At 39.1% G+C, this 22,294-nt stretch overlaps 1 protein-coding gene across 4 annotated transcripts in view; it reads left to right on the plus strand.

The window, feature by feature from the left end:
* The window catches only part of CAPN7 (calpain 7), a 45,616-nt gene that overhangs the window by 2,263 nt on the left and 21,059 nt on the right, over window positions 1-22,294 (plus strand). For all 4 annotated transcript variants that reach the window (XM_088835244.1, XM_088835248.1, XM_055416619.2 and 1 more), the window contains exons 2-12: window positions 241-349; window positions 4,367-4,524; window positions 6,188-6,255; window positions 7,828-8,028; window positions 9,758-9,844; window positions 13,486-13,612; window positions 14,419-14,504; window positions 16,284-16,377; window positions 18,038-18,184; window positions 19,514-19,620; window positions 20,386-20,506. In XM_088835244.1, the coding sequence (XP_088691370.1) occupies window positions 241-349; window positions 4,367-4,524; window positions 6,188-6,255; window positions 7,828-8,028; window positions 9,758-9,844; window positions 13,486-13,612; window positions 14,419-14,504; window positions 16,284-16,377; window positions 18,038-18,184; window positions 19,514-19,620; window positions 20,386-20,506 (1,305 nt within the window). The remainder of the gene's footprint in view (window positions 1-240; window positions 350-4,366; window positions 4,525-6,187; window positions 6,256-7,827; window positions 8,029-9,757; window positions 9,845-13,485; window positions 13,613-14,418; window positions 14,505-16,283; window positions 16,378-18,037; window positions 18,185-19,513; window positions 19,621-20,385; window positions 20,507-22,294) is intronic.

A 22,294-nucleotide genomic window follows, 5' to 3' on the forward strand; every position in this document is an offset into this window, starting at 1 on the left:
ACCCCTTCTATTTGACTTTGTAAATTTTCAACAGTCTGAGAAAACTGAGAGCACTGAGAACTGAAAAAAGTAGTAAAGAACTATATTATTCATTGACCTTATGAAAAAAATTTCTAGTATCTTAAAGACATTCTTGTTTTATCATTCATAGAAACCAACCATAAGTTAGAAAGTGGTAAAGAAAATTCAAATTGTAATTCATCTGTTAGATCCCTTAGAATTCTTTTTTTTTATTTTTAGGAAGCTGCGCAAGCTTTAATTTATGCTGAGATGGCAGGATCAAGCCTAGAACATATTCAAGAAAAAATAAATGAGTATCTGGAAAGAGTGCAGGCCTTACATTCAGCAGGTTGGTAAAGACTACTAACCATGTCACTATTTTTTTTTTCTTCTTTCCTATCCCATCTTACTTTTCTCTTATGTTTCTCTTTCCTTTTTGTTTTCATCTTTGATTCTTGATCTTCACTTGTTTGTTGCTCACTCCTCTTTTGGTAATCACATCTTTGAAAATTGTCATATGAAAATAGGTGATAGATGTGTGAAGAAGAACCTTAGAGGTCATGTAATGTGATTTCCCAGAAATGGACATGAATTATCTGCTTTCAAACAGTGTATCATTGGCAGAATAGGGATTAGAATCCTCTTAAAATCTGCCTTTAAATATCTGTCACATGCCCCCTCCTGCTATTAAAATTAAATGACTCTTTCTCTTCAGTGTCGAAAGACTTCAGCAGTGGGTTCACAGTCTTTACTGTATCAGTATCCTCACCCTCAAGACCTTAGCTAACCTCTTCTTTTAGAGGGTTTGCCAGTGGTATCTTGGGAAAGTGACATGTAAGCAGAGACCTGGGACAACCTGTGTTTGTTTTTGTAAACATCATGGCAGATGCTGTGGCACAAGTCCCCGGGCTTAATGTTCATAGTTCTGTTAGAAGTCAGTGGGTTCTTGGCAAAATCTGTTGTTTACATGGTAGGAAAGAAAATGATCGTCTGTTGATATTTTGTTTCAAGAATGTATTCATGTCATTGAGGACTTTTTTGACCTTTTTTTCTCCTGTGGCTATCTAATAAAGCCACACACTTAGAGAGCTCTTATTCAGCATTCTCTGACAGACTTTGTGCTACTTTCCACCACTTATTCTGAACAGATAGGAGCAGTTACCAACCAGCTTATAGTTAAGATAAAGTAGATTTAATTGTTAGGTTTCTTGTTATGACAGTGCCCTTACAGACACAGTGTTTTCCTTTTAAGACAGTGCCCAGAAACTGCATGCATTGAAAAGTGAACTGTTTATGTGTCAGGCTCTCACTTGATTCAAATTTATACTGATCCATATATTCAAATTACCATGGATTTCAGAGACACGTCATTTTCCTTGCTAAGTAAATGAAGTTTTTAAATTTATAAATGTGATGTTTATATGATACTCAGGCGCAGGATGAGACAGCCCTAATCTCTTGAAGAATGAAAACTTGTCAGTAAAACAGAAGTAAAGCTCAAAAAAGGATTTTTAGAGTGTAACATACCTTAAATGTTTTGCCAACTTTTTGACCCGTTTTATTCAGCAAGTGAAAAATAATCTGTAGGGAATTAAAAACTTAATTATCATTTCACGCACAAGAGTTCTTTATCAAATAAAAATCTTGTTCAGAATCCCAGTTTTTAAAACAGAGTCTGCTGACAGTCAAGAAACTTTGAGAGATGACATGACTTTGTGGGTGGGGAAGGTAACCCAGTTTGAAATTCATTAATGAAGTGTAAAAAACTCAAGACTTTGAATTAAAAGATCTAAGTTGAGTCCCTGCCGTTTCACTTATAGCTGTGAAACCATAGGCTAGATAGTCATTCTCAACTAGAATTAATTTTGCCCCTCAGGAGACATTTTACATTGTCTGGAGAGATGTTTGATATTTATGCTAGGGGTCAGGGTGCAGTACGCTCCTCGCACCTGGTTGGGTAGAGGGCAGGGACAGTGCTACAGGGAAAATTCTACAATGCATAGGACCATCCGCTGCAAAGAATTATCCGGGTGAAAATGTTAGTAGGGCCAAGGCTGAGAAGCCTTGAGCTGAATATTTTAACATTCATTTAATAAATGGGATTAGTATAATACATGGTTTAGAGAGGTGTTACTGAGGATTATAGTTTTTTAAAAAGATCAAGCACAATTTTGAGACAAAATTTAAAGCTTTTTTAAAAAACATTTATTGAGATATAGTTCACATACCATAAAATTCAACTTTTTATAATGTACAGTTCAGTGGTTTTTAGTGTATTCCCAGAGTTGTACAGCCATCACCACTGTCTAACTGCAGAACATTCTCATGACCCTAAAAGAAACCTCTTGGCCATTAGTAATCAGGCCCCATTGCTCCCATCCCCTTGGTGTTACTGCTCAATTTGTCAGTGTCCAGCTGTTTGCAGCCCTGTGGACTGCAGCATGCTAGGCTTCCCTGTCTTTCACTATCTCCTGGAGTTTTCAAATTCATGTTTATTGAGTCAGTGATGCTATGTGACCATCTGTCTCCCCCTAGGCCCTAGCAGCCACTAATCCTGCTAATCTTCAATCCTAATAATCTGTTTTCTGTTTCCATGGATTTGCCAGGTCTAGATGTTTGCTGTAAATGGAGTCACCCAGGGTGTGGCCTTTTGTGTCTGGCTTCTTTTATTTAGCATAATATTTTTAGCATTTATCCTTGTGGTAGCATGTATCTGTGTCTCACTTCTTTTTATGGTTGAATAATATTTCATTATAGTAACATACCACATTTTATTTATCTATTCATCAGTTGGTGGACGTTTGTCTGTTGTGAGTAATGCTGTTTTTGTGTGGACATATGTTTTCAGTTCTCTTGAAACCCAGAAGTAGAATTCTACCCAGAAGTAGAATTGCTAGGTCACGTGGTAGCTTTGGGCATATCAGTGGCTCAATGGTAAAGAATCCACCGGTACTGCAGGAGACCCAGGTTTGATCCCTGGGTCGGGAAGATCCCTTGAAAGAGGGCATGGCAACCCACTCCAGTATTCTTGCCTGGAGAATCCCATGGACAGAGGAGCCTGGCGGGCTACATCCATGAGGTCTCAAAGAGTTGTACCTGACTGAAGTGACTGAGCATGCATGCACACACATGGTAGCTTTATGTCTAACTTTGAGGAACTGCTCGTGTTTTCCACAGTGGCTGTACCATTTTACAATTCTACCAGCAATGTTCTATTTCCTTCACATCCTTATCAACACTTGTTATTTTCTGTCTTATTTTAGCCCTCTTTGTGGGGATAAAATGGCATCTTATTGTGGTTTTGATATTCATTTCCCTGATGGCAAATGATGAGCATCTTTTCATGTGCCAGTTGGCCATTTGAATATCTGCTTTGGAGAAATGGCTATACAGATTCTTTACCCATGATATAAGTCAGGGTTCTCCGGAGAAACAGAACCAGTAGGTTGTACATAAAGAGGTCTATGAGCAATTGGCTGATGCCGTTATGGAGGCTAAGACGTCCCACTCTCTGCCCTCTGCAAGTTGGAGACCCAGGAAAGCCAGGGGTGTGGTTCAGTCTAAGGCCAAAGGCCTGAGAAGCAGGGGACCTGATGGTGTGAGTTGCAGTCCAAGGGCCAGGGAAGACCAGTGTGTCAGCTCCAGTGGTTCTGCAGTATGGACAGATTCTTCCCCTCTGCCTTTTGCTCAGTTCAGGCCCACAGTGGATTAGATGATGCCCACCCACATTGGGGAGGGCACTCTGCTTTCAGTATCAATTCAAAATGCTAATTTTATTCAGAAGTATCCTCATAGGCTACCCAGAAATCTTGCTTAGCTAAACAACTGAGCCAATCGAATTGACACAAGTTGATAAGATAATCACCACACCCATTTTAAATTGGATTTGTTTTTCTGTTGTTGAATTATAAAAGATCTTTATATATTCTAGATGAAAGTCTCTTGTGGATATGTATCTTTATATTAAAAACAAACAGAAGCACTTATGTCGAACAGCAATAAAAATATAGCTTATTCTGGACCCTGATGAATAGGAAACAGCATGAATTTTATCATCAAGGCCTAGTAGATTATATAATTATTATATGTACTAAACATACTTTAGAACATGATTGAGTTTCTTTAGATTTAGTGTTTTCTAAGTTTCAGTCTTATTTTTTGTGGGGAGAACGCTAATGTTCATTGTATTTTTTTAAATGATGAAAAGTGCTAGTAGGGACAGAGAGAAGTTCAGGGAAAATTTAAGGTTTCTTTTTTTACCTTGCTAAGTTTTTACATGAAGGATTACAGAATTTTCGTAGTGTATTAAAATAACATGTTATTCCCTGGATGTATATATAGGTATGTGGCTTTTTTCTGATCCTAGTTCAGTCAAAGAGTGCGGATCCTTTGAAATCAAAACATCAGTTGGACTTAGAGCGTGCCCATTTCCTCGTGACACAAGCTTTTGACGAAGATGAAAAGGGGAATGTTGAAGATGCTATAGAACTGTATACAGAAGCTGTAGATCTCTGTCTGAAAACCGTATGTATAATAATACCTACAAGTTAAGTTTGGTGGAATTGTCCTAAGAAATTTCTCCCCTTACTAGTGAATTTTATGTAACAATTTATTTAAAAAAAAAAAAAGTCCTATTATTATACACGGAGATGGCTGGATGGCATCACCGACTCGATGGACGTGAGTTTGAGTGAACTCCGGGAGTTGGTGATGGACAGGGAGACCTGGCGTGCTGTGATTCATGGGGTCGCGGAGAGTCGGACACGACTGAGCGACTGAACTGAACTGAAGTGAAGTTACTCCTCATTAAAAGATAATGGGATATGTACATATGTGTCTGAGTCCCATGACTTTCACATGAAACTGTCACAGCATTGTTAATTGGCTACACCCCAACACAAAACTAAGTTTTAAAAAAAGCTAATGAAGAGTGGAATTAATAATGGCTTTTTAACACCTTGTTAGAAATTTGACAGTGTTAACTGAATCACTTGGCAATTGTTTTTTAAATTACAGGTAGCATTTGTGACCATCTTATATTCCTATAACTGAAACTAACTTATTCCAGGAAGAATTCATCACAATCTGTGAATTTAAAATAAAGTTCCTGTGAGAGGGAGTTTGGGATTAACGTATACACACTACTGTATATGAGACAGATAAACAGTAAAGGCCTCCTGTGTCGCACAGGGAACTAGACTCAATATCTTACAATAATCTATAATGGAAAAGAATCTGAAAAAGAATGAATATGTGTCTGTGTATAACTGAATCAGTCTGTTCTACCCCTGAAACTATTGTAAGTCAACTATACTTCAGCTTTTTTAAAAACGGGAAAACAATTGGGTTCGTCATAATAAAAACATAAAGCTCTTCCCCCTTTTCTTCAGTTTCATGCACTGACATCAGTGGGTGGTTCTGGAGAGCTGTACTAGCTTACAGTGTGGCGTCTGTGTGCTGAGTGGTGGTTACTGCTTCCTGAGGACAGGCAGGCAGCTCTGAGGGTCATCTGGTCAGAGTGAGCGGCGCCCTGATAGGAGGGTGTGAGGCTGTAGAGCGGGGCTGTCAGTGCTGTGCCGAGGGCCGGCTCTGTCCCAGCTCTCATCCAGAAGAGCCATCTGGCCCCGTTTCCGTGGCTCCTGAGGCTGCTGGTAAGCGCTGGGGCTTTCGGCTTTAGTTACGCCCAGCACCGCATTATGCTTCGACATCTGCACGCGCGGCAGCGTGGTAGCCACTGCAGGTCTGGCTGCCTTCCGCCCATGCAGCTGACCCCCTTCGCCCGGTCTGTTCCCTGTGTCTGTGCGTTTGGTTTGTTTTGTTGGTCTGTTTTGCTCTCGGCCCCATCGTATAAGTGAGGCTCCGAGGTCTCCTCCTGCCTGTCTCACTTGGTGCAGTAGGCCGGCTCTGCTGGGGCTCCTGCCGCCCAGCCCTCTGCAGCCCCATGATTTTTCCGTTGTGTCCCACTTACCATCCGTCCACGTTAAGTGGTCTCAGGGTTTACCTCAGTGATGAGCTTCAACACAATTTTAAGTGATACCTTTAAGGATAAGAATAAAGTGTCTTGGTTTATTCTCATAATTTTTAGAAGTGTCATGTGCGTTGTGAATTTTTTTTCTTGCTTAGAAATATCATGAATCAAGCAGATTAATAATTATGCTTCAGCATGTCTGTCTCTCTTTTTCTTAAGTCTTATGAAACTGCCGATAAAACTCTGCAAAATAAGCTGAAGCAGCTGGCTCGGCAGGCACTAGACAGGTGAGTTTGGCTTTGGTCCCCACAGCGTACGGTGTAACTTGAGTGTGACGCGTTTATCCGAATTTATGGTGGAGCTCGTGGTAACAAACCTGACATCCAGAGCAAGTCTGCACTCTGTCTGAGTGAATTTGCTCCTCCCTAGTTCCCTGCTGCTTTTTTTCCCTGTGTCATTTTGGCTTATTAGATGGTAAAGCCCTTAAGGGGAGCAGAGAGCTAATTCATCTCTGTGTTCTCATCCCTGCCCTAAACCAAAAGTAACAAATCAGTCAAGAAATGTGTCACTTCGTTTTTGCTGTCTAAAACAAAAACGGTTGTGGTATTTAAAATGGAAGACTTCCCTTGTGTTGTTTAATGTGAGACTTCCAGAGAGAAAGCTTGAAGACAGGCTTCCAGAGCCACCACTAGAAGTGGAGATGTTGAGAATGAGCCGGCCATTCACATACCCGACATCATACACGCGTGAAGCTCCCTTAACTCTTTGCTGGAATGTCAGCTTTTCAGGAAGGCCTGTGCTCGCCATTCTCTTTAAAATTGAAATCTCTGGTGCTTCCATCCTGTTTGCTCTGTTGTGATGTTCTTTCCCATAACTCTTCACTGTTTTCTAAGGTATATGAAATTGATCGGTTATCATAGTTGTTGTCAGCCTGTGTGTCTTTTCTAACCCCCACCCTCCAAATATAAGCTCTGTGAGGGCCGAGAATTGCCTTTGTTCACTGCTGTAACCACGCACCTGGCAGAGTGCCAGGCGTCCAGTATGTGCTCAGTAGGTGTTTGCTGAGATAATGAGTATATTTGCACAAGAGAATTATACCTCTTGTGCAGACAGAGGAAAAGAGTGGCATGGCATTCACAGTTGCAGCACGAATTAGTGTGTACATTCTGAGGCTCAGACTAGGGAGCTGTGCTGCCCCCAGCCCTTCTTCTGCATTGAGATATAGGGGTCACCCTCGTTTTCATAACTGTTGCCCAGCATCATCTGTTTCTCCAGATTCATGAAGCTGTGGGCACTTGACGTATCATTAGCTTCTTCCTTCTGATGTCTGTCACCAGTCAGATCATGGATGGCCCCTGCTACCCCAGTGGGTAATTCATCTCGTATGCTCTGGGTGCACCCTCAGCACAGGGACACGAGTGCAGCTCACATGTCAGCTTGGAAAAACGCGCCCTGACTCACCGTCTTCCCATCGTTAAGTTAGTAACTTCTGCTGTGCATTCACCTGCGTGGAACACTTCCAGCCTCAGGTCCCACTTTTGACGCAGCTGTCTTTCCCTGCAAGCTGAGGGGTACCTTGAGAGTAGGGATTGTGTTCTGTACAGTCTTACATGCCCTGTACCTTTCATAGGCTCTGAGAATGCTCTCAGTGCTAAATGACTGTTGTCAATAAAATGTTTGCAAAAATACCTTACCTCTGAGAGTAGCTTAAGTAGTGAACGATTGACTAGAATGTAAGAATTTTAGATAGTAATTTTACCTTAGGGATGCTTGACTGTTCTCAGAGTAAATACTGTGTTCTGAAAAGCTTAAATGTGAGGAGAAACACTAGAATGGTGTTTTTGTACTTCTCACTATAGAGCAGAAGCGTTGAGCGAGCCTTTAACGAAGCCATCATGCAAAATCAAGGCAACAAACACAAAGCCAAAGCCACCTCCAACGAGAGCACACTTTCCACTCGGAACTAACCCCTTCCTTGAAAGACCCCAGCCGTTTATAAATCCGCAGTCATGTGACACACAGGGACAGAGGTACACGACAGAAGAAATAGAAGTTCTCAGGTAAATTGGTTCATGATTTGTTGTAATGAACAGTTTTGTTAACATCAATGCACAGAAGGTTATGCTCGTTAAGTTTGATGAGTCGTACACCTTTGTCGTAATGTGTCATGCGATTGTCATGTAATTTTAAACTGTCACACAGTCACAACTTGAATGTTTGAAATTTGTTCTGATATATTTTAGTATTCGCGTTTCCTCTAGATGTTTGTTTTTTTTTTTTTCTGAAAATCTTAACACTCTTCAAAGTTGAATAATTTTATGGGGCGGGGTAGAACTATGGCAGCCCTGTTCATCACCTCTGCAGCCTTGTGACCAGAGCCCTAATTGCTCCCTTGAAACAGCAGTCTAGGCCAGTCAGCGAAGGGCAGCCATAAGCTTTGAGTACCTTTGTATGTTTCTTGAAAGGGTTGCAGAAAAGAAAGCAAAAAGAGCCAGGATGTGTGACAGAAACCTCATTGCAAAGCCAGAACTATATGCTGTCTGGCCCTTTACAGAAAAAGATTGCCAACCCCTGGGCTGGAAAGCCAGCTCAGTGTCTGCAAGCAGCTCCGGGGGATGTTAAAAATGCGAAAGAACAAGATTGTGGAAATCTTTGATCGCATCCTGAGCCATTGCTGCTGCTCTTCACTGGGGCTCTGAAAATCAGCCAGCTTAGAGCTGCGTGTGTTGTTAAGTTGCTCTTTCTGTTAGTTTCCTGTAGTTGTGCTGGAACGGTTGCTTCCTCTGTAGCAGCCACCTGAGCCTTTTTTCTTTTTTCCTGCTGAAGATTTTAATTCCGCTCCTAGGAAAAAAATGCGCTGTCTGCCTAGAAAAAATGCTTTTGAAACTACACAGCACAAAGCAGGACAAAAAGAGTGGTTTTGGACCTGAGACACAACTTAATAACTGTCCAGCACTTTGGCTACTCAGCATCCACGTGCTTCCTTCTACACACGTTTGAAATTTCACACTGCTGCAGAACAGCTCTGAGTTTGTATCTAACACGACGCAGCTGTCCTTCACACACGTGAAGAGCTGTCAGCATCTCAAGATGAGGACGCACACAAATGTTAATTCATGTGTTAATTAGCCCTCAAATTCAGTCATAGTCTCACTGTATATTGTTACCTGGAGGCTAAATTGTGACGTTACTCTGCCACTCCCCCTAAATAAAATGCGGGGAAGGAACAGAAGGAAATAGCTAATATTACAAATAAACACGTAATAAACACGTGACACAAAATGGGAAGAGAATATACAAAGCTGCTGCAAGCCACGCGTCGTAAACCTGTCACGAGGCCCTGGCTGTTATCTGTGCCTCTTTCTTCATAACTACCCATTCCTTAGTCTCGTAACCAGAAAATACAAAGAATTTATTTCCAAGAATCCTTTGAGCCCTCAAATAACTAAGCAACTAAGCAGTTGCTTGCTTTCTTTAGGCTGAGGATGCAATTCACTTTGTGTCTTGGGGACAATTTCATTGCCTCTGGTGTAAGCCTATCTTGAGACAGTTATTTTATTGTAAAGGATGGTAGTCTCAAAAGAATAACTTTGGAATTAAATTGGATTGTTTTTTGGTATTCAACTATTTCATGAAAATTTTGTTCAAATAAAGTTATCAACATTACATGAGATTATCAGTTTAATTTCATTACAATACCATACCTTGTCTGTTAAACTTTAAGGAGTTTAAATAAAACTGGTGATTAAGGTTGACGTTTACTTTAGATTTTTTCTTAACTTTTTATAGGACAACATCAAAAATAAATGGTATTGAATATGTTCCTTTCATGAGCATTGATCTGAGGGAACGTTTTGCTTATCCAATGCCTTTCTGGTAAGTAAGCACTATTGCAATTCTTACTTTCAAAATTGTTTTAATTTTTCAGTACTTTTCCCATCGCTGAAGTCCAAATAAATCCATAGCCTTGAAATTAAAATTTGTAATAGAAATTATGACTGGAAAAGAGACGAGGCTGAGGGAAGGAGGTGGGACAACGTGGCCAGAGTGCCTCTGGCCTTTTCCTGGTGACAGACCTTGCGGGTCTCCTTTGGTCTAAGGCTGTGCTCATAGTGTCTGACACGGATCCTGGTGCAAGAGAAGTAAGCAGTGAGTAAATGTTTGTCTAATTTGTGTTGGATCACAACAGAAATGCAAGTCAGCCAAGGCATTGAATGGAAAGGTGGAGAAGAATGACAGGATTGTTGTTTACTAAGATCCAGTTCAAAAACAGGGTTCATTATGAAAATGTTAGCATAGCCTTCCAGGACAGTGGCAGCTTATGTCAAGAACCTTAAAAATCATTGTTTTAGGACTCCTGGGTTCTACTCATCCTAAGGAAATTAAAATTGGGCCAGAGATGTCTATCATAAGAGCACTTATCAGAGTGTTACAGCAAAAAATTACTGAAACAAACTTGGTATCCAGTAATATCAGAGTGATTGAACAATGGCATGTTCATATTTTTCTGTTACATATTATGCGATCCATAAAAAGTAACTCTTTGAAAAATAAAGGGGAAATGTTTGTAATATATAAATTTTAAAAGATGGAAAATTATAAATAATATCCAAGTTTTATTTTTTTATGTCTTTACTCCGGGAGTTGGTGATGGACAGGGAGGTGCTGTGATTCATGGGGTCGCAGAGAGTTGGACACAACTGAGCGACTGAACTGAACTGAACACATATAGAATGAAATGATGTAAAGTGAGAGGTCAAAATGTTTACAGTGCTTAGGCACAATTAGTTGATTTACTTTTTAAAATATTTTTATTTTTTAAAATTTCTGCCATCAGCCTATTTATTATTGGAAAGCATCAGGGAATTGAATGCTTATTGTGTACAGAATACATAAAGACTAGGAAAACAGAAGACCTGCTCTCACACTTGTAGTGTTTGTCATTCTTGGATGGGCAGAAGGTAAACATCTCAAGGCCAGTAGGTTATCAGCATAAGGTTTTCACTCAGGCACCTATGTGATGAACACCCTTTAGGATGGGACTAAAGAGAGACTCCGGAGAAGGCAATGGCACCCCACTCCAGTACTCTTGCCTGGGAAATCCCATGGACAGAGGAGCCTGGTAGGCTACAGTCCATGGGGTCGCTAAGAGTTGGACACGGCTGAGTGACTTCACTTTCACTTTTCACATTCATGCATTGGAGAAGGAAATGGCAGCGCACTCCAGTGTTCTTGCCTGGAGAATCCCAGGGACGGGGGAGCCTGGTGGGCTGCCGTCTATGGGGTCGCACAGAGTTGGACACGTCTGAAGCGACTTAGCAGCAGCAGCAGCAGCAGCAGAGAGAAAGTCCAAGGGACTCTCAGGAGTCTTCTCCAACACCACAGTTCAAAAGCATCAATTCTTCGGGGCTCAGCTTTCTTTATAATCCAACTCTCACATCCATACGTGACTACTGGAAAAACCATAGCCTTGACTAGACAGACCTTTGTTGACAAAGTAATGTCTCTGCTTTTTAATATGCTATCTAGGTTGGTCATAACTTTCCTTCCAAGGAGTAAGCATCTTTTAATTTCATGGCCGCAGTCACCATCTGCAGTGACTTTGGAGCCCCCAAAATTAAAGTCAGCCACTGTTACCACTGTTTCCCCATCTATTTGCCATGAAGTGATGGGACCAGATGCCATGATCTTAGTTTTCTGAATGTTGAGCTTTATCTAATCTTTTTTAGAAAGATTGAGTGACTAACTTTTTTCTTCTCTGGCCATGTATTATAAATTATAAAGTATTTTAAATATTTCAAAGTTCTAAGAAATGAACGTTAAATTTGGTAATTCAGTGGTGACTTTTGAGAGAACAAGTATGAAGGAGTCTTGGATTTACTGAACTGTGGTTCATATGGCACGTTAATAATATTGAGTAATTGGATTATAGATTTGAGTCAGCCTTATTTTTTCTCCTGACACTTTTGTATGACTGTTCTTAAATTCTTCTAAATTCATTCAGCTCACTGTGTTTCCAGTCAGGTCCTGATACTACACATGTGCAAAATGCTGCCTACAATGCTAGTGGTTCTATGAGATGTATGAAGTGATCATCAAAAAAGTTTGAGAAGTGTTATATACCATATCAGGGCTTCCTTGATAGCTCAGTTGGTAGAGAATCCACCTGCAATGCTGGAGACCCCGGTTCGATTCCTGGGTCGGGAAGATTCCCTGGAGAAGAGAAAGGCTACTGACCCCAGTATTCTGGCCTAGAGAATTCCATGGACAGTCCATGGGGTCGCAAAGAGTCGGACACTACTGAGCTACTTTTACTTCTCTTCACATATACCATATTATGCTCTGAGAGATTTCCAGCAAATACTGGCTTATTAAAGGTTTAGAGGTGTCCTTCCAATGGAAAAAAAGAAGAAATACTTTAACCAGGAGTTTTCAGATCACACATCACCGCAAAACCCTCTTTTTTCCTAATGTCTGTCAACATTCTTTTTTTAAAAAAACATTTTTTTCAGGTTGCGTATCATTCACCTTATATTATCCTATAAATCTTTCACAACCAAAGATTTGTTGCCCTTGCTCTAGAAGCACTTTGAAGAATGGCAGACTTAAACTTTTGTGCTGTACATTAATTACAGAGAAATACTTCATGTGTATTCCCTACACATTTTGAGTACAGAGTAACGGATAAGATGCTGGATTTGGCACCGAAGACCTGGAATCAGATACCCTTTCTTCTGGGTCTTAGCTCAGCAGTGCCACAGCTGATTTGATCCCTGAAAACTTTTTCTAAAAAATTTGCTCTAATAGAGTCATTCTGAGGTTAAATGAATAAGATATGTAAACTATGTTGTGTGATGCCTAGCACATGTTTCGTGCGTGGATGTGTGCTCAGTCGTGCCTGACTCTTTGTGACCCCGTGGATTGTAGCCTGCCAGGCTCCTCTGTCCATGAAATGCTCCAGGCGAGAATACTGGAGTCGGTTGCCATTTCCTACTCCAGGGGACACTCTTGACCCAGGCACCAAACCCGCGTCTCTTGCACCTCCTGCATTGGCAGGCGGGTTCTTTACCACCGCTGCCAGCTGTGTCTGACTCAGTAACTGGGTGTTCTCATTATTAGTCCTGCAGAGATGAGTTTGTCAAGAGCCAACATAAAGATCTGTAGCTTTCTTGCTTCTTTTGAATGAATCAAATGGCTCCATTTTATTGAAACTGAATTTCTTGACTATAATCATGCTAAATTTCACTCTTAAAGTGTATTCTTTAAATATAAAAGTGTTTAATTGCTCTTCTGTAGTCAGTTACCTGTGTACCTTTTTTTTAAATTGAGGTAGATGATCAGATTGGATTCAAGGTCAAGTGTAAAAGGCCAAATTTGACCAGAGAGTTCTTTTAGAATTCGCTGTATAGCTGTGATCACTATACCAAAAAAAATTCTTTGGGAAATTTAATCTTGTTTTTAAGTCATTTTTTAAGGTTAATTTTATTATTATTATTAAATTTTTATTATCACCTCAGTGATAGATGTGGCAAGTTACCGTTATCACCTAAACAAAAAGCTACATTTTCTAAATGGGTACGACCGGAAGACCTCACCAACAATCCTACGATGATTTATACTGTGTCTAGTTTCAGCATAAAGCAGGTAAACATTTATTTTGTATAATTTTATATGAAAAGCTAACATTTTAAAGTAATTTGAATATACATTTGCTTTTTTTTTTAGATTTTTATTTTTTCAGATGCATTAGTATGATTGGAAAAGTTATTCATCTCGCATTTGACTTAGACATACTGAGATATAATAACTCTTGAATAGTAAATAGATTTTTTTGCACCCTATTGATATATGCAGATGAGAATAATTGAGAATCTGAATTTTATGTTTGATGAGAGAATAAATAGAAAAGACAAACGTATTGGGCTTATTTAAAACACTTCAGTGGTAGAACAACTCTGTGACTTGATTGTAAACTTTATTAATGACACATTAGCCCTGAAGTCATAGATTTTTTTCACATTAGTATGAAAATAATGCTCCTGAAATACTGTGATTCAAATTTTTTGATGTGCGTCTTGATTTTAATTTGTCATATTGTAATTAACCAACTTTTAAAAAATGCTTGTAATTTTTTATTAACCAACTTTTAAAAAATGCTTGTAATTTTTTGTCATTAAAAAGTGTAATTTAATTGAATATGCTTTTATTCATGTAAGAATACATCATGCATATTTAATTATTCTAAAGTAACTTAATTGAAATACTTGTTTTTCTGGGGATTGGTGCAAAGTATGTGTTAGTTGGCACTATGGCATTTCTAGTTATTATTTTCCTCTTCAAGCAGCAGTCAAGATATTTAGTATAAAAAGGCTCTAGATGTAATGCTTAAATATTGTGATAATGTTGAAATTGCATGAGGAAATTAATGTAGTAATAATTCTCATTAACAGACAATAGTATCAGATTGTTCTTTTGTGGCATCACTGGCTATCAGTGCAGCTTATGAAAGACGATTTAATAAGAAGCTGATTACCAGGTAAGATTTTATATTTGTCCCTTTAGCCCTTTTCATGGAATTGTCTCTTACTTGGAAATTAGAAGCTTAGGCTTTGTCTGCACAGAAAGGGCATATCACTTAGAACTGTTATGGCCTTTGTGTGTCAAGCAGATGGTTTGTGAATGTGGAAGGATTTGCTAGGAGAGTCTAAGAACATATGCACATATAGTTAGAATAATATAAGTGAAATAAATGAGATTGGTCAAATGAAAATCATATGTATAATTTGACTGTACTATATAGTAGTCACAAGTCTCATGTGGTTATTACACACTGGAAATGAGCTAGTCTGAATTTGGATAGGCTATAAGTGTGGATGTGAGAGTTGGACTGTGAAGAAAGCTGATCGCCGAAGAATTGATGCTTCTGAACTGTGGTGTTGGAGAAGACTCTTGAGAGTCCCTTGTACCGCAAGGAGATCCAACCAGTCCATTCTAAGGGAGATCAATCCTGGGTGTTGATTGGAGGGACTGATGCTGAAGCTGAAACTCCAATACTTTGGCCACCTCATGCGACGAGCTGACTCACTGGAAAAGACTCTGATGCTGGGAAAGGTTGGGGGCGGGAGAAGAAGGGGACGACCGAAAATGAGATGGCTGGATGGCATCACCGACTCTGTGGACATGAGTTTGAGTGAACTCCGGGAGTTGGTGATGGACAGGGAGGCCTGGCGTTCTGTGATTCATGGGGTCACCGAGAGTCAGACACGACTGAGCGACTGAACTGAACTGAACTGATAAGTGTAAAATGGATCAGATTTTGAAAACTTAACACAAAAAAAATATCTATTGGAAAATGTCTCAAATTTTTATATCATTTATTGAGATAATGTTTTTACCGACTCAATGGACATGAGTTTGAATGAACTCCGGGAGTTGGTGATGGACAGGGAGGCCTGGCGTGCTGTGATTCATGGGGTCGCAAAGAGTCGGACACGACTGAGCGACTGAACTGAACTGAAAGACATTAATATAAAACATAATATATATTATACAGCATTGTATAGGTCTGTAATATAGTATAATAATATATAATATAACATTTTTGTTGGCTAGAACAATGTACTGAAATGTTACCATGAAATACTTTTTCTTTGAATTTTTGGAAGTTTTATTACCTTAAAATTATTCATTATAAAAATTAAGCATTATAGTTTTTTTGTACAGCTTTTCCTGAGTTGTTTTTGTTAAGTCCTGAAAGAACAGAGGTAAATAGATGCAGACCTTAGTTTCAGGTCGCTTGCCGTCTTGGATAAACGGAGCTTGTAAATGCACGGTATGCAGTTTGCGAAGCGAACTGACACTGACAGTCCCGCCGAGGGTCTTCCCAGATGACCTGTGCACTTTGCAGCGCTCTGCTGACTCTGTCTCTCAGAGTTACAGTCTCCTTAGTTGTGGTTAACTGAAATGGTCTCTATGTTTTAGGGCCACTAGCAGATTATTTTAGCTAGTTTAAAATATGTCCACTTACTAGAAAATTTATTAGAGGATATAATTAAAAATGAGCATTTTTCAGAATATTATGAAATGTATGCCTTACTGTATGATCTCATAAGATACTGTCTTCATTTATTTATGTTAAATAAAAACTTAGAGGTGAAATTCTTTTTCCATTACAGATGTATTAAAGATAAATATTCTTACATTTATTTTTGTAAAATTACTAAGTATCATATGTCTAAGCAAAATTAATATTCTGCATAGTAGTTTATGTTGAATATTAATGTTGGTATTTCACCATTTCTTTCCCTTACTAAAGCATAATTTACCCTCAGAATAAAGATGGTGAGCCAGAGTACAATCCTTGTGGAAAGTACATGGTAAAACTTCACCTCAATGGTGTCCCCAGAAAGGTGAGTAACGTTTCTCTCCATATCAACCCCTTCTCTCTTCCCTACCTTTGAATCTTGAGTAGAGTCTTTAAGAAATATTATTTATATAAACATTTAAAAAGTCAGTTTAGTTAATTTTGACTCTGTGTTATTATACATATTACTACCAATAACATCATCAGTAATAATTAAAAATAAAAAATCATGGAACGCATAAAGTCTTTTAAAAAATGAGTTTGGGAAAATTTATAGAAAGCTCCAAGAAGTAGCATTGAGCTAATGATTGCTTATGCTTAAAATTAATTTTAATTTGGTGGTCATTTAATTACCTTTTTGATTAAAAAGATATCAGACACACTAAGTCCATTAGAACAATTTATGTGTGTAAATCGAGATGTAAGACACCTTTAATATTGTTTTCCTTTGTGAAATATATACATAGTTTTAAATCACAGATATTTCTTTAAGGATTACAAACCATGTTGTAAGGGCCTTGTATTGTTAGGATTCTCTGCTGCTGCTGCTGGGTCGCTTCAGTCATGTCCGACTCTGTGCAACCCCATGGACTGCAGCCCACCAGGCTCCTCCGTCCCTGGGATTCTCCAGGCAAGAGTACCGGAGTGGGTTGCCATTGCCTTCCATTAGGATTCTCTAGCTCCTGTCAACTCATTAAGTCCAGGGATCAACATTAGTATCACTTGGGAATTTGTCGGGCTTTCCAGGTGGTGCTCGTGGTAAAGAACTCTCCTGCCAATGCAGGAGACCGAAGAGACTTGGGCTTTATTACCTGGGTCAGGAAGATCCGTGGGGGAGGGCGTGGCAACCCACTCCAGTATTCTTGCCTGGAGAGTCCCATGGGACTAGTTGCATAAGAATCAGACTTTAGGGTGCACAGAATCATTTGGAGTGCTTGTTAAAAACGATTCCTGGGCTCCACCCCCTGAGCATCTGATTCAACAGGTCTGCAGAGGCCAGAATCTGCATATCTGACAGGTTTCTGGGTAATGACTGTGATGTCATCTGAGAAAACCTTTCAGAATGACTGCTCTAGCTAATTTCTTAAGGACTAAACAGAATTATTGAGAATGGATTTTCTGAACTATAATTTATAAATAATCTCTGGTTTAAAGAATCTTTCAAAATGCAGTTGCATAGTTTTTCTATTAATAAATCAAAATTCTTTTTATCCTCTTGTTTCCCAAATCACTCTATAATATGAATTAGAAGCTGCATGTTTGTGGTGATTACTTCTGTGCTTCTATATTATTTAAATGTATTATTTAGCCATAATGTTTTACTACTAAGTATAGCATGAAACTTTTTGCAGACTTAGGGTACTATTGTTATTTACCTTAATAGTGAGAGGCCCTTTTGTGATTATTTTAGATATAAAGTACATTTCTAGAATATCTAATAATTTTGTTGGTGGATCCATAACATTTTCCAACCAATTGACTCCAAGTTAATACCTGAGAGGGAGATTAAGTTGTAAACCTTAAGAAAGGCATCACAAAACATTTTCTAAGTGATCAGTTTCCAGAAATATGAAACTACCATTATCTTAGTAATTGACATAGCATGCCTTTTATTTTATCAGTATAAGAGATGTGGAAGTTTTTTGATAGAAAAGATTTTAAGATATTTTGTACCACCTAAAGAAATTAATACTCTCTTTCTCCAGGTGATAATTGATGACCAGTTACCTGTTGACCACAAGGGAGAATTGCTCTGTTCCTATTCTAACAACAAAAGTGAATTATGGGTTTCTCTCATAGAAAAGGCTTACATGAAAGTCATGGGAGGATATGATTTCCCAGGATCCAATTCAGTAAGTAATAAGATGATCCAGACGCAGGCGTATGCTACCTAATAGGATTATTCTAAGTTTGAAAGATTGTAGATGATGTATTTGGTTTAAATGAAAACATTATCAACCCCTGAAAAATATCGATCAGGCACTTATTATGGGAGTACATGTTTTCTTTTGTAAGGTTATTTGCACATGGTATGGATTTAGTATTCAGGAAAGCCTAAATGGTTTATGTCTACTGTTCTGGTGGGATGCAGGGCCAAATTAATGTAGTGTACCTTTCCAGAGAACCCTCTGCAAATCAAAAGGAGTCATACTGTCATCCTTCTGTATTTTTTTTATTTATAAATTCAGGCTCAAGGACTTTGGGGTTAGTTTTTCCCAACCTTAATACAACTTTATCTGTAAAATCAAGGTATCTACCAGTGTCCTTTAGTTGTCAACTACTGCCTTACGCCCGAAATTATTCAGACTAGCATGACTTTAAATTATAACACTAATCAGCCTATAGTCTTAGAAGAGGTGTTTACCCTTTCTTAGCTTCTTTGCTTGTCTGTAACATGAGGATAATACCCACCTCTCAAGAACTGTAAAGATTAAATGAGGTAATGTTTGCAAATCACCTATTACTCATCCCTGGTTAGTATCCTAGCCGGTGCCTGGCCTCCTTCACCTGCTGCTGCTTATAATGCTAGTCAAAGAATGTATAGGTCATAGTTAAAGGTAGAAGGATGTTAAAAAATGTCTTCCCAGCCTCCATGTTCAATTGCTCTGCCTTCAAGTATTTTTAGTTTAGGTTTCTAATCCATTGCCTGTTGATTTACCGAGTCAGCTTAGAGAGGGAATGAGCATAAATGCAACTGTCATTGTCATCATCAAAGCAGTTTTTTCTATTAAGTGTTTTGAGTTTTCATCACATGTATCAGTAAATGTATTCTGGAAAAGCCACAGAGATTATAAGGAAAAGACAGGCTTGTGCTTAAATCCAGATGGGAATTTGAGTTAAGTAACAGGTTTATTTTTCTGAAGAAGGAAAATGCAACCCACCCAATAATAGAAGATTTATTATTCCTGGAGAAGGAAATAGCAACCCACTCCAGTATTTTTGCCTGGAAAATCCCGTGGACTGAGGAGCCTGGCGGGCTACAGTCCATAGGGTCGCAGAGTCAGACACGACTGAGCACACACATACAAGAGATTCATACTGATAGAAAACAACTTACTACCTTCTGATTTATTCCTATCAGAATCATCATATCAGATCAGTGAGGTTTAATAGCTTACCCTGGGGGGTTATTTAAGAGCTTGAAAACCACAGTGAGAGTCCTAACTGGGTTTATGTTGCAGAACATTGATCTTCATGCCCTGACTGGGTGGATACCAGAAAGGATCGCCATGCATTCAGACAGCCAGACTTTCAGCAAGGATAATTCTTTCCGCATGCTTTACCAAAGGTAAACACTTCTCTCTCTCTTTTGCACTAAAAGAGGCCATTTGAAAACTTCACGTCTTGTTGAGAATGGGCACTGCAGAGGCCGTCATCTTCAGTTCTCAGGGAGGTGGTGTTCTTAAACTATTCAGTGGATGCAGTCACTCCAGCCAGCCCTCGGTGACACTTGCAGTTAATCCAGATGGGAGCTGATCCAAAGCATTTGGACAAAGGAGTGTTGGAAAGACTGTTTTGTACTTCCTGCTGCTGCTGCTGCTAAGTCACTTCAGTCGTGTCCAACTCTGTGTGGCCATCTTCCTGAGTACTCACCAATTTGAGGGAAGGTGGGAAAAGAGGAGGGCGAGAGCATAAAGATAGCCTGAGCCGTAAATGCATCATCCGTGTGAAGAGCTGGAAAACTGTCTTGAAACCAGAAAGCTCAGTGACTTGACAAATAAAATGATACGGCTTTGGGAGAAATGCATTTGGTATTTCCCATCTTCACCTTTATTTATAAATCATTTGAAAATTTAGCATTTATTTTTCTTCATTGATAGGTTTCTGAGAATTAGTTTGTCTAAAACAGGGAGGAAAAACAAATGTGATAGTTTTTTCTGATTTGCTGTAAAATAAAAATGTAGTTTCTGGTGGGTGTTGAGAATTGCCTGTTTTAGAAAAGATTTCCACTTTGTGGAAATTTTCATGTAAACCACAAGACGAAAGGAAAGATGGTGTATCTGAGGTACGGATAAGTTTGCCTTTGGTTGTTGATCTGTTGGGTCCATTCCAGATTTCACAAAGGAGATGTCCTCATCACTGCGTCCACTGGAGTGATGACCGAGGCTGAAGGCGAGAAGTGGGGCCTGGTCCCCACACACGCGTACGCTGTGCTGGACATCAGAGAATTCAAGGTTCCGCCTAACGTCATTTCCCTTGCTTTTCTCGTTTGCTAGTAAGACATTGCAAGCATTCCAAATAACATACGAGCTTTTTAAATACTGATAAGTCAAGATTTAGACCAAGTTTGAAAACCATTCTACCTATTACATTAAACAGCGTGACCTCTACCATTGGAGATTATGAATAAAAAGGTGGGAAATGTGAAGGCAGTGGCAGTACACATATTGACAATGGAACAGGAGCATTGTATGCCTCTTTTTTTTCCCATAAAAGTAGCACAGTTGAGGTGAACACATGTCCCGCAAGGCTCTGGGCTGTCCGTTGGCTTTGGGGCTCAGTCGGTGTCAGACTGGAGAGCACTCAGTGCATACTTGTGTACAGACGAAAAATAAGAGGATGCCTGTGAACAAGAAGCATGCCCGTGGGTTGGCCGGTGTCTTCCCAGCAGCCCTTGCACGCTATGAGGCCTTTTTCAGACCCTTTCTCTGTGTTCTGATATTGGCACATTGACTTTATTACTTCTCATGTTACTGGTTAGTTATTTTTCACTGAAAAATATGTCTGTACAATGGATTAGAAAATATAAAAGTCATTCAGGAAAGAGCTCTCTTTCCCTGATGGTATAGAAACTAAGCTGTCTAGTTATTGAAAAGTTTAACTAGCTGTATATTCCAGTTTTTCTGCTTAAACTTACAGAAAGAAGTAGTGATCAATCACCAAGAACAGGGTACTACTGTGTATTTAAATTGATTTTCTTATGTGGCACATGGAACTATATGAATTATGAAGGCAATAGGGATGTGCTGCAACATTTAAAAATTTATAGTCTTAAAGCCACTATTGTGCCACTAACCATTCTGTATAGCATTGTCTCTCCCTTTAAAAGTGGCATAAAAATTAAGCAAAAAAATTTAAACAATTATGTGAAATTAAATAAACTGAAATATCTGTGTTTGTTTAGGAATGTATCTTGCCACAAAAACCAAGTAAAACATTGAGAATAACAGTTGCTATTATTTAATAATAATTTTACTGTTAGAATATCCTTTGAGATAGATGTTAATGAATGTGTCTGGCAAGAGATTAAAATTTAGACAGTGAAACAGTATGAAAGTAAGCTTGAATGTGAGGAAATTTTCTGTAAAGATATATCATTTACTTCAAGAAATAAGTATTTGTTCTGATTGTTTAAGAGTAACTGGAAAAGTAACATATTTAAGAGAAAACTAGGTACCTGTGGTTTGACTTGAAAACAAAGCATTAAAAAATTATTAAATTTCAGTGACGTAAGTGTCTCAAATAATAGCCTTGTTAAGAATCAGTAGCATTACTCACACAGTATCAATTTGATGTGTCAGTTATTGTGTCATGATAAAGGTTGCTTGGTTTTTTATACTTTATTTTAAATTGAGGTGTGATAGACGTGCAGCGCTGCGTGGTGGACAGCATGGTGGTGTGATAGTTCCGTACATCACAAAATAGTCACCACGGCCGGTCACCATCTGTCCCCATGCGAAGTTGTCACAGTATCTTGACTGTATTCCTGTCACTGCACATTTCGTCCCCATTGCCTGTTCGTTTTGTAGCTGGCAGTTTGTGCCTCTTCATCTCTCTTGCCTATTTTGCGCTCAACCCCCCCCACCCCATCCCACTCGGGCAGCCACCTAATTTTCTTCTGTGTCTGTGAATCTGATTCTATATTGTTTGCTCATTTGTTTTGTTTTTTAGATTCCACACATAAGTGAAATCATATGGTATTTTTCTTTCTCTAACACTTTCACTTAGCATAATACCCCCAA

Source organism: Moschus berezovskii, chromosome 1 (assembly GCF_049115385.1).
Source record: "Moschus berezovskii isolate FMDL1 chromosome 1, NW_MosBer_1.0, whole genome shotgun sequence".
Lineage (NCBI taxonomy): Eukaryota > Metazoa > Chordata > Mammalia > Artiodactyla > Moschidae > Moschus > Moschus berezovskii.